This window comes from Colossoma macropomum, unplaced genomic scaffold, assembly GCF_904425465.1.
Source record: "Colossoma macropomum unplaced genomic scaffold, Colossoma_macropomum, whole genome shotgun sequence".
Classification (NCBI taxonomy): domain Eukaryota; kingdom Metazoa; phylum Chordata; class Actinopteri; order Characiformes; family Serrasalmidae; genus Colossoma; species Colossoma macropomum.
Genome location: NW_023494790.1, coordinates 36,062,934 through 36,078,809, shown reverse-complemented (window position 1 = coordinate 36,078,809; position 15,876 = coordinate 36,062,934). Strand labels below are relative to the sequence as shown.

Genomic DNA, 15,876 nt, shown 5'->3' with positions numbered 1-15,876 from the left:
TGAGGTCACTTTAGGTCATTTTTTTAATCAGCACCTTGGACGTTGCCAGGGACGCTGCCTGGCCTGGGCTTCTTTAACCAGCCCCAAACCTTAAAATGTTTCACAGGGGCACGTTCACCCAGTCCTAGAGAGAGAGAGAGAGAGAGAGAGAGAGAGAGAGAGTGGAAGGGAGAGGGAGAGAGAGGGAGAGGGAGAGGGAGAGAAAGGAAGAGGGAGAGAGAGAGAGAGAGAGAGAGAACGCGCGATGAGAGTACAAGAGGAAAAATGAGAGTGAAATTTCCATAAAAAAGGCAAATCTACTCCAGTGGGAAACAATGATCATTTTAACTTGTATGTAAATTAATGTATAAATAAATGTTTAAACTGGCAGTTTTAAAAATTCAAGCTCACTGAACATCAAATAATCAGTTAACATGACAGTTAATTAATCCCCATGTCGATGACATCCTGTTAACTCATTATTTGAAGTACAACATTAGAATTTAAAGGCATGTGATGGGGGCGGGGGGGGGTCCTAACTAGTGGGTGGAATTGAAAACATCTAAATTGGGGAGAAAATTGGGAAAAAATCCAAAAAAAGGTTTTACATTGTCCATATAAGTCACTCATTTGAAGCCGAGCCGCACCCGATGCTGTTTATACGAAAACATTTATGCACCTGATATTTTGTAGGGCTCAGTGGGTCACTGGGTCAGGTAGCAGAACTCAGAGCTCTAACAGTGATTATCGGGACATAAATTTACCCAGACTGAATACTTTGTTATATATTGAAAATATTGTCTCTTGTTTGGTTTTCAACAAGAAGTGTTGCATGAATAACTATTTAACTTTTAAAACGTAAAGCTACAGATAAAATATTCAGGACAAATGAAAAAGGAGGAGAAGAGGAGCAAACGTTAAAGAAATGCATTATAGAGGAAACGTGTTTTTGACACATTTTTATTTCCTGTTATGTTGACTTTTTTTTTTGCTTTTGCTGTTCTATGATTTCGTTTATAAGACACACCTATCAGTATTGGAGGCACATTGTTTTGATTTGTTGACAACATTGAATAAAAAAATAGCAACTGCTCATTTTACAGGTTAATCAAAAAAAATCTGGGAAAAACGTATCCTGAAACAGTTGTACAGTGAACTGGGCTGAGCCCCAGATCTTTACATGCCCCGCCGACGCCCCTGGACATTGCTCATAATGCATATTCTACCCAGTTTATCATGACTGAAAAGGTCGTTGTTCTTGTCATCATGCTAATCCTGCAGACCTGGCACAACCATAGCAGCCGTGATGGGTGGCGTTGTCCTCTTCCTCATCCTGCTCGCTCTACTGGTCTTCTACCTGCGTCGGCAGAAACACCTGAAGAAGAAGGAAACCATGAGAAGGATCCTGCAGGAGCACGAGGTCAGACATGCAAAGCATCATGGGGGCTGTGGTTGTGACTGTGCCATTGGATTCTGAGTAGTTAGCTTCAAAATCATAAGCCATTTTAAGTTAATCTCAGCTCATCCACCTGAGCTGGACTGTCTGCTGTGATGTATCTCAAATACCTAATAACAATATTAAATATATTATAATAATATCATGATAATATTAATAATACCTCTAAAAATTTGATTGATTAATCCCCAAGCAGACATTTGGGAGCAGTAGACTACATTGTGCATGGAAACTGCATATAATATGCTGTTTGTAATCAAAATGTATCAAGTAAAAATGACTATGATGATTTATCTGAGCGACGCTGACAACTCTGTACACTGTCAACACAATATTTAGCACTGATTCTATATACTATGGCTGATTATGCATTCATACATGGATATAGTTATACTTTGCTAGGAGGGTAAACATCATTCTCTGAACATAATTTACAAACTGGTTGAACTGGATATGCTCTTAAGGAATAACAAGTTCTACTTTCGCTTTCATTTTTTCTGTTGTTTTCATATTTATTTGTACTGCAGTTGGTGGAGCCGCTGACTCCGAGTGGAGCTATGCCAAACCAGGCTCAGATGCGCATCCTGAAGGAGACGGAGCTCAAGAAGCTCAGAGTGCTCGGCTCTGGAGCGTTCGGCACTGTCTATAAGGTCAGCATAAGTGTTTAAGGGGAACTCCACCGATTTTTCTCATTTTCTCCGTGATTAAATCATTAAGATGTAAACAAAGTCGTCCAGAGTGGGTTGAAATTCACAGTGGTGGTGATAGGAACCAGACGTCAGAAGCACCTTAGTCGCTCTAAATGCTACATTACAGGAACTAAGGCAAAATAGAACCCAAAGCAAATTTTCTTTTAATTACAGTTTCACTATTATCAGCATTAACATATTAAAACTAAGAAGATAAGTGTAGGTTTTTGGATAACAAGTAAAATGACTATATTTGCGTCATGGTTGTATTACACATTGCGACTTCTGGTTCCCATTACCAACACTTTAAAGAAATGCATGCTGGTAAGTTTCTCTGCAGTGCACTATTCCACATCAGACCACTCAGAATGACTTTAATTACATTATAAAGATTGAACCATGCAGAAATTTCTGAAAAAGCACTGCTGGTGAAATTACTAAGAGTTTAGCTAGTGGATAATAGAATATTGTTTTTGTTTAGAAAGCTAGAGTTATTGTTGCTTTGAAATGCGTTACATAATTAAGGACACAAAGCAAGATTATAAACAACAACAATGCCGTTATCACATTAACATCATTAAATACCTTCTCTTTGACTTACAGTCAGAGATGTAATAAAGATTGACAGTTTAGAAAAGTTTAGAATTGACACTTTCTACTGAAATTCCGTTTGTTTTGATGAGTATGAGTAAGAAATGTTTATTACAAAATTGCAACATGATGAAAACTGCAATATTAGATATTACTGTTAGCAATGAGCAATGAAAGGTTTAAATATGGAAAAGTTAAGTGTCGCTACAGAACGTAATCAAGGGCTAACAGTGCTGTTCCCTCACTCTGTGTTTTGGTCTCTGCATCTATAGGGCATCTGGGCTCCTGATGGAGAAAACGTGAAGATTCCAGTAGCCATCAAGGTCTTGCGTGAGAACACGTCCCCCAAAGCCAACAAAGAGATTCTGGATGTGAGTCAGATTTGGTATCAGCTGTTCAAGCAAGTTCTAAGAACAGAACTGATTCTGTGTAGCAAGTGATCATTTACAGGAACCAGCAAATGGGGACATTGGGCTTGTCTTTGAGAATCATGAGCAGTGAATTTATACCCTACCTGCTGTCCTCCATGCTGGCTTTATCTTTGTTTTAAAAGCCTAAGCAGAGCCAGGGGCTGTAATTTAGCTGATATATACTTTCTACCTGTTGCATCTTTATCTGTATAATCCAGTGGTGGGAACAAGTCACTAAAGCTACGTTCACATTACAAGCCTCATTGCCCAAATTAAATTTTTTGCTCAGATCCGATCTCTCTGATAGGATGGTTCACACTCGTTTAGGTAAGTGACTCAAATCTGTCATTAATGTGATGAACCGGCGTCCTAAAATGACCCTCATGAGCTCATCCTACTCAGTAACGTCACGTGAATAAATCACGTTCATCATCAGCACAAACCAACGAGCAGAACGAGCTTCGCTGAGAAGATCATTAACTCTGATCAGCTCTCAGCTTCATTATTAGAGCGAGACGAAGGAGAAAAAGGTGAGATGAGCTGCTTTTCCACCGTTTACAGGCTTTAACTTCTGTTCGGCGCTGCTGCCATGGTAACGCTGAATGATGGCGCAGTGGAAAAAAAGCACATGAATTCTGATCTGAGCGTCACATTAAGATTGCATGGCCATCAGTCGGATCTAGGACCACATTAGAAAGTGGCTCAGGTCGGATTTGAAAAGATCAGATTTGCGTGTCCACACAGCCCTGAAAAGATCAGATCTGAGTCACATTAGGGCAAAAAATCAGATTTGTGCCACTTCAGCCTGGTAATGTGAACATAGCAAGTAACAAGTAAGTCTCAGGCCTTGACACTCAAGTCCCGAGTCAAGTCCCAAGTCAAGAGAGTCGAGTCTCAATTCAAGTCCTGAGTCAGTACGAGTCCCAAGTCGAGTCCCAAGGCAATATCTAAGAGTCCTAAACAAGTCAGTCTGCATTCTTCAGCTAATTTAAGGCCATAACACTGAATAATGGAAACAGTAATACAGCTTTTAATGTTGGTAGTGTGTGGCTGTGTGTATGTGTGTATATATATATATATATATATATATATATATATATATATATATATATATATATATATATATATATATATACACACACATTGTTTTTACCCTTCCAACTAAAATACAAAATCCATGAGACACAGATAACCACACTCTTAAAAAGGATGTTTCTTCTACAACAAACCACGAACACTTAAAGAACCAGTTGCATGATTAAAGGGTTCTTTGCATCATGAAATTGTTCTGCTAATTGATGGAGAATGTGCTGTAGATGGTTCTATATAGAACCTTTTTAAAAAGAGCTTGTAACAATAGAAGAACCCTTTTGGGTGCTAAATAGAACCATCTACAGCACATTCTCTGTTAATCTGAAGTCTGCAGTCAGACTCTCCGTGTTTCTTCCACTTTGGATTTTGAGCCTTTCTGAGTCATAAGGCTGAACTCAGAGTTGAGTTGCAAGTCTTTCTCGATTTTCTCGAGTCGAGTCTCAGATCATCAAATTGAGAAAAAGGTCTGGTCTAATCCATCACGTCCTGTCCATTTGCTTACATGTTAACATCTCTGTGTATGTGTAGGAGGCCTATGTGATGGCAGGAGTTGCTAGTCCGTACGTGTGCCGCTTGCTGGGTATCTGCCTGACCTCCACGGTGCAGCTGGTCACTCAGCTGATGCCGTATGGCTGCCTGCTGGACTACGTCCGCGAGAACAAGGACCACATCGGCTCCCAGTACCTGCTTAACTGGTGTGTGCAGATCGCTAAGGTAAGTTAATAGCACCAGCACTGCATCATACCATGTGAATCGATTTATTTTCCCTCTGACCTCAAATGTGGTCAGTCAGACAAGCCATGTTTGACGTCTAAAATTGCTTCTTATTTTTGCGCTGGAGCTATGAGGCTAATATAGCTGGGTAATGGAAGCTTATACCTAGAGCCGACTATCGTTCAGGACTTACCGATACCAATACAGATAATATGACCTTGATGTCCAACTGACACTTTTTTCAATACCTTTTTTTTAAATTACAAGCTGAAAGTGGGTGTGGCTTAAACCACAAATGACCGTGAGGTGCTGTAAGTGAGTATATTTACAGGCCACAACAGATGGAACCCCTCCGGTCAGCAAGCTGCATGTTTAAATCATCACACTTATGCCACACTTATTGACTAAGTAATGCTCTTTGTACATAAACAGCTTTAGAAAATAGCAGAAAAGTAAATAATGGAAATTGTTTTGTAAATTTCATTGGAGGCTACATAGCATTTGAAAAACCGCTCGAGAATTCGGTAATGAGACCTTAACTACTTTTAGTAGCATGAAATTCTATATGCATCCATCATTTTTAAACATCAGCATTTTAACACACATGCGGCCGTGTGAAAAAGTTTTGGCTCCCCGGTCAAATGCCATATTTCTGTTGTGAAAAAGTTCTAAGTTAACACGTCTTCACACCTGCTGCACATTTTAAAGCACAGTTACTGTTTAATAGCTGAGTTTAGCATATTGGGGAAAAAATAAAACATAAAATGTTGCCTGTGCAAAAGTTATGGCACTGTATTTTATTATTTTCCAATGTGTTAAACTCAAATAAATAGAAATTATGCGCTAAAATCTGTAGAAAAATTCCAGATTTAAGTTCTCTGTACAGGCTGTGTTCACTTATTTTCACTTAGAAAATCAACAGAGCATCTCATCTGACTAGGGATGTTCAAAGTTTTGCATATGACTGTACATCTGATGTTATATATGATTGAACCAAAATCTGAGCGAGCTCAAGTAAGGACCCAGAAACCTGAACTACTCGCAAAGTGGAATTTCATCAGGATCTAGAAGTTAATGAAATTTCATAGGGCTGAATAGTTAATTGGTTTTATATATTGAAAGAGATGGAGTGTTAGATACAGCCTATATACTCGTGAACTGGCATTGTGGCGTACTACATTCAGCATTCAAACCTCAAACCTGAAAAAATGGATGGAAAAAATAATTAGTCTCCCCAAACTGTAAAACATAGTCTAGATGAGACCCTTCCAGAAGAGTAGAGGCTGTTACTGCAGCAAAGAGGGACAAACTCCCTATTAATTCCCTTCATTTCAAAAGAAACACTGATGAGCTGGTGTCTACAAACTTTTGGACATGTAGTGTACTTCACCATTATCTGTGTTTGATTTAATATCCTCAGGGTATGAGTTACCTTGAAGATGTTAGACTGGTCCACAGAGATCTTGCAGCCCGGAACGTTCTGGTGAAAAGCCCGAACCACGTGAAGATCACAGATTTTGGCCTGGCTCGATTGCTGGACATAGACGAGACAGAGTACCACGCAGACGGGGGGAAGGTCTGTGTTTGTGTATCTGGCTTTATTGAGGAACATTAAGACTCACCAACACTCATAGTGCCACACTATTTTGGGACCATTACCTTTTTCATTATAATATTTAGCATAGTTTTTTAGTCAAGCATGCATTTTCATGAAAGCTCAAACCATGAATGATTATAAATCACAGGTTCCCATTAAATGGATGGCGTTGGAGTCCATCCTACACAGGAGGTTCACTCACCAGAGTGATGTATGGAGTTACGGTCAGTAGAAGCATGTTTACTTAGCATGTACGTTACCATGCACAGTCAGAGACCACCATTCATTTATTCATTTACCAGTCAGAACAGCCATTAAATACAAGTTATTCATGTTTTCCGGAGGTATTTCCTGGGGAGATGTAAGATAACCCTTCGATTCTTTATTACACCTGAGCAGAAATGACACCAAGGTTCAGGATCCAGCTGCTGGAGAATGTGTAACTCAGCCAATGCAAATCATTTCCAAATCTTTTGGGAATGTACTGTTCTGTCTGGGTATTGGAAGGCTGTCCATCTGGCTCTCTGTACTATATTTCAGATGAATATACCCTTTTTGACTTTGGTTCTCTTTATCTGGGAAATCATTCTTTAGACTTAGGTCAAAACGATAAGAGATTGTTGAAGGCCTTTCTAGCTGCAAGTAAGAAATCAATCACTAGAAAATGACCGTCTGTTGAGCCCCTTAAACTCAACAATTGGTATGACGTTGTTCATGAAATGTAGACTATAGAAAAGCTAACTTATTCCTTAACCCTCTATTGCATGTATTATGAGAGCAATGTTTAAAAAATGTTTTATTCCCTTTTTTGCATAAAATGGACCTGATTATTAAAATAACAACAAAAATAATAATAATAATGTGTGAATGGATCTTTTTGGGATATGTTGCCTTGAAGCAACATTGTGCAACAATGGAAAAAAAAGTGTGTCAAGAATTTTTTTTTTGTGTAAATATTTAGAATGAGAATGAAAAGCTACACTTCTTTAAATACTAAAAATGATACAAATTTCCTTTTCAGTTTCCTAAATAAGTACAACCCCCAAAATTATTCTAAATAAAACAGAATTCTAAATACATACATCATCTAAACCGCTTATCCTTCTGGGTCGCGGTGGAATTCTAAATAGAAAAAATATATAATGACTGCACTGTTTTGTTTGCAACTGTGACGCTTTGTTTACGACTAGCTAGATCCACTGCGCAATGTTGCTTTTAGGCAACAAACATATTTCTACTATTTCTACTAGGGAAATTGTCTGGTGCAGTAACGCGTGTCGTCCAAAAGCTGCACCATCCCAAAAAAAAAAGCTTCAGCTATCTCAAAGTGTCCAAAAAGATTATAATGTGACCAAGTACAGACTTTTTATTGGTTTGTTCAAACTCCTCCCTTAAGTATTAACCCTTTCATGATCAGTCAATACATATCATGTCATTGTAAAGTGGGAAAAATGAGCATACAATAGAGGGATGGGAATTCAGACTGACAAATTCTGTCAGATTTGGTCAAAATAGCTAGTTTATATAAGACACCGATGACCAGACCTTATGTAGTTTTTTTATGATTGCCTTTTTTATTTCCTCTGCTTTCTGTTAAAGAGTATACTTTCCCACTTGTGATGTAAATAGTTTTTAGGGAGAATTTGGCATCTTAATTTTAAGGGAAAGTCAGAAATTTTGATGATTTAGTTTATAAATAATATTTATTTCAGTTTTGTGTTTAGTTTGTAATGTCCTTTTTTGTTTAAGTTCTAAAGTAATTTAATTCATAGTATTTTTGTTCATAATGTATATGATTTATACAAATATACAAATATGTTTTTTGTCATAAGAAAGTGTATATATATGATACAAGCATCTAAAGTGAAGGCACTGAATAGAATCATTAATGCTAACTGCTTTGCTATTAATACTAATTTTTGTGCTAATTGAAGTACTGATACAATCATTTAGTACTATATATATATATATGTATATATATATATATATATATATATATATATATATATATATATATATATATACACACATTTGTACATCTATGTAAGTGCATTTGTATATAATATATACAGTAAATACTGTAGTTGTTGATGCTTCTGTGTAATTCTGTTAAATATTTTTTCTAATTTTTTTTCCCTGATTTTTAAAATGAATAACTTGTACTTAATACCTGTTTTTACTGGAAATCAAGGAAAAGCAGGGTGGTCTCTGACTTGTGCTCAGTACTGTATGTGTATATGTGAAGGTTCGGTCAGTACCAGTCTAAAGGTTGGACATTCTTTACTGAATGTATGTTTTTCATAATCTTTTGGTCTAAAGAAATATGCTTAAATGCTTGAAATTTGTTGCCAAGACACATAGAAATACCTGTATATGAAATTATTTCCAAAACCGACGTTTGTGGACTTCCTTATCACAAAATAAAAAAAAAATATTTTGAAATTCTCCTCCTACAAGAGTTTTTTTTTATTTTGAACTTTAATAAAATTTACATTCTGTTTACAAACAAAAGAACACCAGTCATTATATCATATTTACTGCCTCGTTAAAAGGTAGTTAGTGGTCAGTATTTCTGACTTCATCTGTGTTCGTTCATAGATTAAAAATAGTAAAAAAAAACTGCTTATTAAAGGCGTGTCCAAACTTTTCTCTGTGACTGTACGTGCCTCAGTATTTCTGTATGCGTTTAAGATTACACTGTGGTCAGTCTTAAGCCTTTGCGTTTAAAATAAGCTGTGTGACTCGCGTGTGTACTGCGCAGGAGTGACCGTGTGGGAGCTGATGACCTTTGGCATGAAGCCGTATGACCTCATCCCGGCGCGGGATATCCCGGAGCTGCTAGAGGGCGGAGAGAGGCTCCCTCAGCCCATCATCTGCACCATAGATGTCTACATGATCATGGTCAAATGTAAGTCTTCAGTGTTTTTGAATGGTTACAGTAGAAAGTATCACAGACGTCGGCATTATTATGGTCTAATATGAATATGTAATTTTAAAGCACGTCATCTACTGAAAACACTGTAATGTCTATTTGAGTAATGAGGTCATGATAATTGAGCTTGAGGTTGGATGATTGATTGATTGATTGCATTGATTAAAAGGTTAAATGATTTATATGATAGATTGATCTGACTAAAGGTTGAATGATTCATTGATCTGATTGAGTGGTTGGATGATTGATCTGATTGACATGCTTGATGATTGAGGTGCTTGTCAGATTGAATGATTGAAATGTTCGATGATATCTGATCAAAAGTTTGGATGATTAATTGATCTGATCGCTTGAGAAGTTGGATGATAGATGAAGCTGATTAGCAGGATGGGTCATGATCTGATTGAGTGGTTGGATGATTGCTTGATCTGAATGATTGACAGGTTGGAGAATTGATTGTTCTGGTTGACTGAAAAGATGGAAAATTGATCTGATTGATTGACTGACAGGTTGGATGATTGATCCTGAGAGTCGACCCAAGTTTAAGGAGCTGGTAACTAACTTCAGCGGCATGGCGCGAGATCCAACACGCTACGTGGTCATCCAGGTACACGTTCATGCCAAAACTTCAGTCACATGCTGGAAAACGGTCATGATCGGTATACTGTAGAGTGACCGCACAGAATTGAGGTCCAGGAAGTTGCACAGCACCTGTAACACATCAGACTGAGTTACAGATAGTGGTACATACACTATATGGACAAAGGTATTGGGACACCTTCACATCACACCTACAGGAGCTTTTATGAATCCCATTCTTCCCACTCTTCTGGGAAGCTTTCTACAAGATGTTGGAGAGTGTCTGTGGGAATTTTTGCCCATTCATCCAGAAGAGCATTTGTGAGGTCAGACGCTGATGTTGGACGAGAGGGTCTGGCTCACAATCTCCGTTCTAGTTCATCCCAAAGGTGTTTGATGGGGTTGAGGTCAGGGCTCTGTGAGGGCCAGTCAAGTTCTTCCACTCCAAACTCACCCAGCCAGGCCTTTATGGAGCTGCTTTGTGCACTGGGGCTCAGTCAGGCTGGAACAGAAAAGGTTCTTCCCCAAACTGTTCCCACAAAGTTGGAAGCAAAGAATTGTCCAGAATGTCTTGGTGCTGACGCATTAAGATTTCCCTTCACTGGAACTGAGGGTTCTAGACCAACCCCTGAATAACAAACCATATCATTATCCCTCCTCCACCAAACTCTACAGCTGGCACAGTGCAGTCAGGCAGGTAACTAAAGGCATTCGCCAAACCCAGACTCTCCATCAGACTGACAGATAGAGAAGTGTGATTCGTCACTCCACAGAATACGTTTCCACTGCTCCAGAGTCCAGAGGCGGAGTGCTTTATGTCGGGGGTGTCCCAATACCTTTATCAACATATAGTGTATGTATGGATGTATTTGGAAAGCAAAAATAAATTCTCTAAACAAGTGATTTTGAGCGGTCAAGGGCTGTATCGCCTGAATCTTTTTTAAGCCTGTTGGAAAAGCATTCCAGATAGCTCCTCAAGAAGCTGCTTAGGACAAAGCCTAGAGTGGGGAAAGCAGCTTCAAGACAAAGCAGGCTTACTTTAAAGAACGTAGAATAGAACATAGCTTGGATTTGTTCACACTTTTATGGGTCACTGCATAATTCTGTGTGTTACTCCATAGTTTTTATATTGAAAATAATAAAAAATATGGAAAACCACTTCTAGGAGTATGTGTGTCCAAACTTTTGACTGGTACTCTTCGTACAAATACCCTGTTCTTTTTTTTTGTCTGCACCTTTCAGAACGATGATAAGATGAGTCTTTCGAGTCCAGTGGACAGCCAGTTTTTCCGCACCCTGCTGGCAGAGGAGGGGGGAAACGTGAAAGAGCTTTTGGACGCTGAGGAGTATCTGGTCCCCCAGCCAGGCTTTTTCAGCCCGCAGGCTGAGAGTTCAGCCAACGGGCCCAGCAGACACCACTCCCACAGGGTCAGTCCCTTTCTACTGTCCTTCTGTCTCATTCTCTCTTTCTTTACTCTCTCCACACTCCGCCACACTGCGACAGCATGCTTAAGTCAATACATTAGCTATTTAACAAGAGCTGAAGGAGGACTGTTAAAGGGAAAGCACACTTCTTTTCTATAGCAAGCACTATTACAGTACTCTGCAGAGCTCAGAGGCGACCCTTCGGTTATTTTGTGTTCAGTCAAAACGGCCTCTAAGTAGTTATACTACATAAGTATAATATGAGCAATATAAGTAGTAAAATAATATAATGATAGTAGTAATATAAATAAGCGATATAAGTAACATATTGCTGTTGTCAGAACAAAACCTTGTATCTCAATTTTTTGTCGTTTTTCAGTTTTTGACATAATCTGAAAATGACTTATCTTTACAGTGTATGTTAATTTCATGATGAATGGACTAACAGAAACGACCCAAAATGACTTGGGGAGGGGAGTCTGATTCCTTTGACTTACATTAAAAGTAAAGTATGTTTTTTTCCCTCTCCTGTAAAGTTACCATTTTGGAGATACGAGGTTTTCTTCCGACAACAGCGATATACAATATGAGTAATAACTTGTTGTTGACAATTATAAAAATAAAATATACTATCAATGTTTTCAGTATTTAGTGAGTCACTCTTTACCTTTATTCCAGCTTCCATTCTTTTCAGGAGACTTTCCAGGATGAGGGCTAGATTTTGGGCTGAGGTTAAGGTTAGGATTAGGATTAGAGCCAGGGTTAGGGTTAGGATTAGGTTGTGGGTTGAGGTTAAAGTTAGGGTTGGGATTAGGGGCCAGGGTGAGGGTTAGGATTAGGTTTTGAATTGAGGTTAAGGTTAGGGTTAGGATTAGGGCCAGGGTGAGGGTTAGGATTAGGTTTTTAATTGAGGTTAAGGTTAGGATTAGGGCCAGGGTGAGGGTTAGGATTAGGTTTTTAATTGAGGTTAAGGTTAGGATTAGGGCCAGGGTGAGGGTTAGGTGTTGGGTAAAGTTGGTAAGGTTAGGTTTTGCGTAATGGGAGTAACATATCAACAACACATCTACTTAACGTAAGTAATGTATCAACAGGACATCTACAAGATATTTACGTCAGTGTATTCAGATGCTTCACTACTGATACTATGTTGTTGATGTGTTACTGATGACCTGTTAAGAGTTTATTAATCATCTACAAAGCACCACTCCAATTAAAATGTTACCCCTAGCCTTCCACAGTCAAAGCTATTTTCGCAAACATCTGCTTATCCCTCCCCTCCCACCCCCCAAGCAGAGCACAGACCTGGGCCTGGAGGTGGACGGCCTGCCGAGTGGGCGGAGCATGCACTCGTCAGTCAGCACTTTGGGGCGGAGCCAGTACCCCACGCTTCCTGTAGGGGCCACTGCTAACGGAATGTGGGGAGGGTCCGGGTACCCCTCTCTGGTCCGTAGCATCTCTCGTCACTCAGCTGGCGGCCACTCAGACTCAGTGTTTCTGGACGGTGGCGCAGAGGAGAGCGGCCCTCCCTCCAGCCCGGACCGCTACAGCAAAGACCCCACCTTCCCCACCGGCATCGACGGAGACATGGAGACGGACGGGCCAGTCGGATACCTGTCTCACACACTACCGCGGAAAACACATACTCAGCCAGGTGAGTGCATTTTATTTATTTATAAAAATGTGTTATGACCCCACAGGAAAGCCTACTGGATAATGGGGTCAGTAACATATGGTTTAAAATATGATGTTTGGAGCACAAACCGGGAAGGAACAGGACACGAATCGGATTCTGCTTTTTTTTTCATTTATTGCACGCTAGGGGTAAAGTACGCTCACTCTAGGACCAAACTGAGACCTCCAAAACATGACTATTTACAATATTTACAAAATGGCAAATATGCTTGTTGATTCTGGACCTGGACGGCGTTAAAGGAAAGAAATAATCAAAACAAACGGAAAGAAAAAAAAAACACTACCCTAGCTCTTTATTTTAAGTTCTCACCTACCAGCAAAACAAAATAGCTATCTACACTGGTCTTTCCTATTCCAGAACATAAATACAAAGGTTGGCGCCCCCCCTTACCTAAGGTGTCTATACATTGGGCTGCTACGTGGTGTAAAAATGTATGAGCGCACCCATCTAACCTGTCCAGAACCCCAAGAAAGCACAGCAGCGTATGAGAGAGAGAGAGAGAGGAAGAGAGCATAAACAGCCGTAAAACAGCAAGGCAATAAAGCTAGCGTTAACAATGTGAGGCATGAAAACACAAGCTGACATGGACTAGACAAAACTCCATCTGAGAAGACAAAGCTAGCGCAGATACACACAAAACTGCATGAGCAAAAAGAACACAAAGCTTATGTGTCTATGACAGTAACAACAGCCAGAAGCACACAAAACAGCTTGGAGCACAGGGAGAACGCAGGCCTCTCAACAAACGTTGCCAGGCTGCTTTTAAAGTTCAGGTCCCTTCTCCAGGGGCGATGATTGGTCGTCAGATGGTAAGCGTCAAGCCTCTAATGACGACCGATGCCGCAACCAACCTATAGCAGAGACGAGGAGCAAATGAGGAAAGAGACATACGGTACAGACAGAGGGAAAGAGAGAGAACGAGCGAGCAAGCGAGAGAGAGAGAGAGAAACACCGGCCAGACACCCCTTATCCAGGCGGGACACGTAACAGAAGGAAAAAATGAAAGAAAAAAAAGATTAAAAAAAAACTTAAAAAAAAATAAAACTGTGGGACCACAGTTTGGGCTAATTCGGTAAAATTGTCCATATATGTGCCTAAGACCCCAGCCTAACTGGGGTCCTTTTATGGGGCGTCCTCAAGTCATGTCAAAGATATTTGTGCCGATAAACCAACAGTATGTAACGTTTATCACTAGGTTTTCCAAAGATGTTCTCTCTTCTCTTTTCAGAGTATGTGAATCAGGAGGTCCAGCCTGAGCGGCCCAGCACGCTGCCCCGTAAGGCAGGCGAGAGGCGCCTTCCTAACGGCCTCGGCGCCGGACGCAGCGTGGAGAACCCGGAGTACCTGGTGCCCATGGTAAACACCTCACCTGCATCACCGGCCTTCGACAATCCATATTACCTGGACATGGTGGCTAAAGCCATGGCGGTGGGCGGAGCTTCAGCAAGCGGCGGTGCACCACATCATAGGCAGCTGAATGGCTACGTCACCCCAACGGCGGAAAACCCCGAATATCTGGGGCTGGCGGAGACCTGGAGCGGCCAGAGAGAATACACCTGAGGAGAAGGACAGCTCGAGTGTGTACATTACTGTATGAATGAGTGCTTTTAAATGAATGTATGAATGATTTGAGTGACAAGTATTTGGTGCTTTACTGTTCAAGGGCACACTCTTGGTGATGGAAGTTCCACCCTAACAGGGAAACCTCTCACAATTTCCTCGATTTCCTTCCAAATCATGCCCACAATCCAATGTAGCATCCTTTTATCGTGGACTTAAACAATGAGGCAGCCTTTCATTTGAACTCAGATTTTGATTTTTAACACTAAACCTTGGAGAAACTGCTTGAACTCTCCAAAAAAATGGACGGAAACCGTCGGGAGGCAAGCCGAACATGGTACGAGCGAACAGGAATGTTTAAAGACGTTTCAGCCTTAACGAAACGAACAAGAATGTAAAAAAAAACAAACAAAAAAAACAAACAAACGACACTGGACAGGACGATGTATCTGGGAATAATTCCTGTTTTTCTTTTTTATAAAGATTTAATTTTCTTTCTGTTTTTTTTCTCCTGTTACCTCTCACGTCCAATCACCTTATGTCGTTCAAGTCTTCCGGACAGGGAAGCTAGCCTAGAGACGTCAACACTAGAATTTCCAGGCAAGATGGAATAATCCACTGTGACCTAATGGCACAATCAAAGGCCGAGCCAGAGCAGCTGGGCCATTATTGGAACGCGTGAAAGAGAGACTTATTTGTCGCCCCGAGGCAGAGACTTCGAGCATGATGGAGGAGGGTGCTGCGTCCAAAAAGAAACAGGAAATGAAGAGGAGGATTCATCAGCTTGTAATCTACAGCTGGCATGTTAAAGGAAAAGCCCAGAGTTTTTCAACCTGATCTCTAACTGCTGCTTGTATAACACACAATCAAATACCAAGGATAATATTTTTGATATTTTCCTGTATTTGGAGAAAAACAGAAGACTAAGGTGACTGGAATCTCACTCATAATGGAAGTCAATGGGCACTCGCTTCAGCAAACATAATAGAAGCCACTAGGCAGTCATTGCAGCAGATAGAGATTACATTGAAATGCTGGGTCATTTCTTTTAGTCGCTTTTATAGCCGTTTTTCCACTCTATTATGTTTGAACAGAGGTTTCTGTCCACTGCGTAGGTTTTATATGTACTATACCTAAAGCACAAGACCAAGTTTAAAGT

General features: G+C 40.1%; 1 protein-coding gene across 1 annotated transcript in view; it reads left to right on the top strand.

Moving 5' to 3' along the window:
• Positions 1-15,150, top strand: part of erbb2 (erb-b2 receptor tyrosine kinase 2) — a 57,405-nt gene extending 42,255 nt beyond the window's left edge. Inside the window, exons 17-27 of the mRNA XM_036573232.1 lie at positions 1,261-1,399; positions 1,963-2,085; positions 2,988-3,086; positions 4,746-4,931; positions 6,352-6,507; positions 6,677-6,752; positions 9,290-9,436; positions 9,970-10,067; positions 11,282-11,467; positions 12,758-13,115; positions 14,386-15,150. Of these exons, the coding sequence (XP_036429125.1) occupies positions 1,261-1,399; positions 1,963-2,085; positions 2,988-3,086; positions 4,746-4,931; positions 6,352-6,507; positions 6,677-6,752; positions 9,290-9,436; positions 9,970-10,067; positions 11,282-11,467; positions 12,758-13,115; positions 14,386-14,717 (1,900 nt within the window). The 3' untranslated portion in view covers positions 14,718-15,150. The remainder of the gene's footprint in view (positions 1-1,260; positions 1,400-1,962; positions 2,086-2,987; positions 3,087-4,745; positions 4,932-6,351; positions 6,508-6,676; positions 6,753-9,289; positions 9,437-9,969; positions 10,068-11,281; positions 11,468-12,757; positions 13,116-14,385) is intronic.
• The last annotated feature ends 726 nt before the right edge of the window (positions 15,151-15,876 follow it).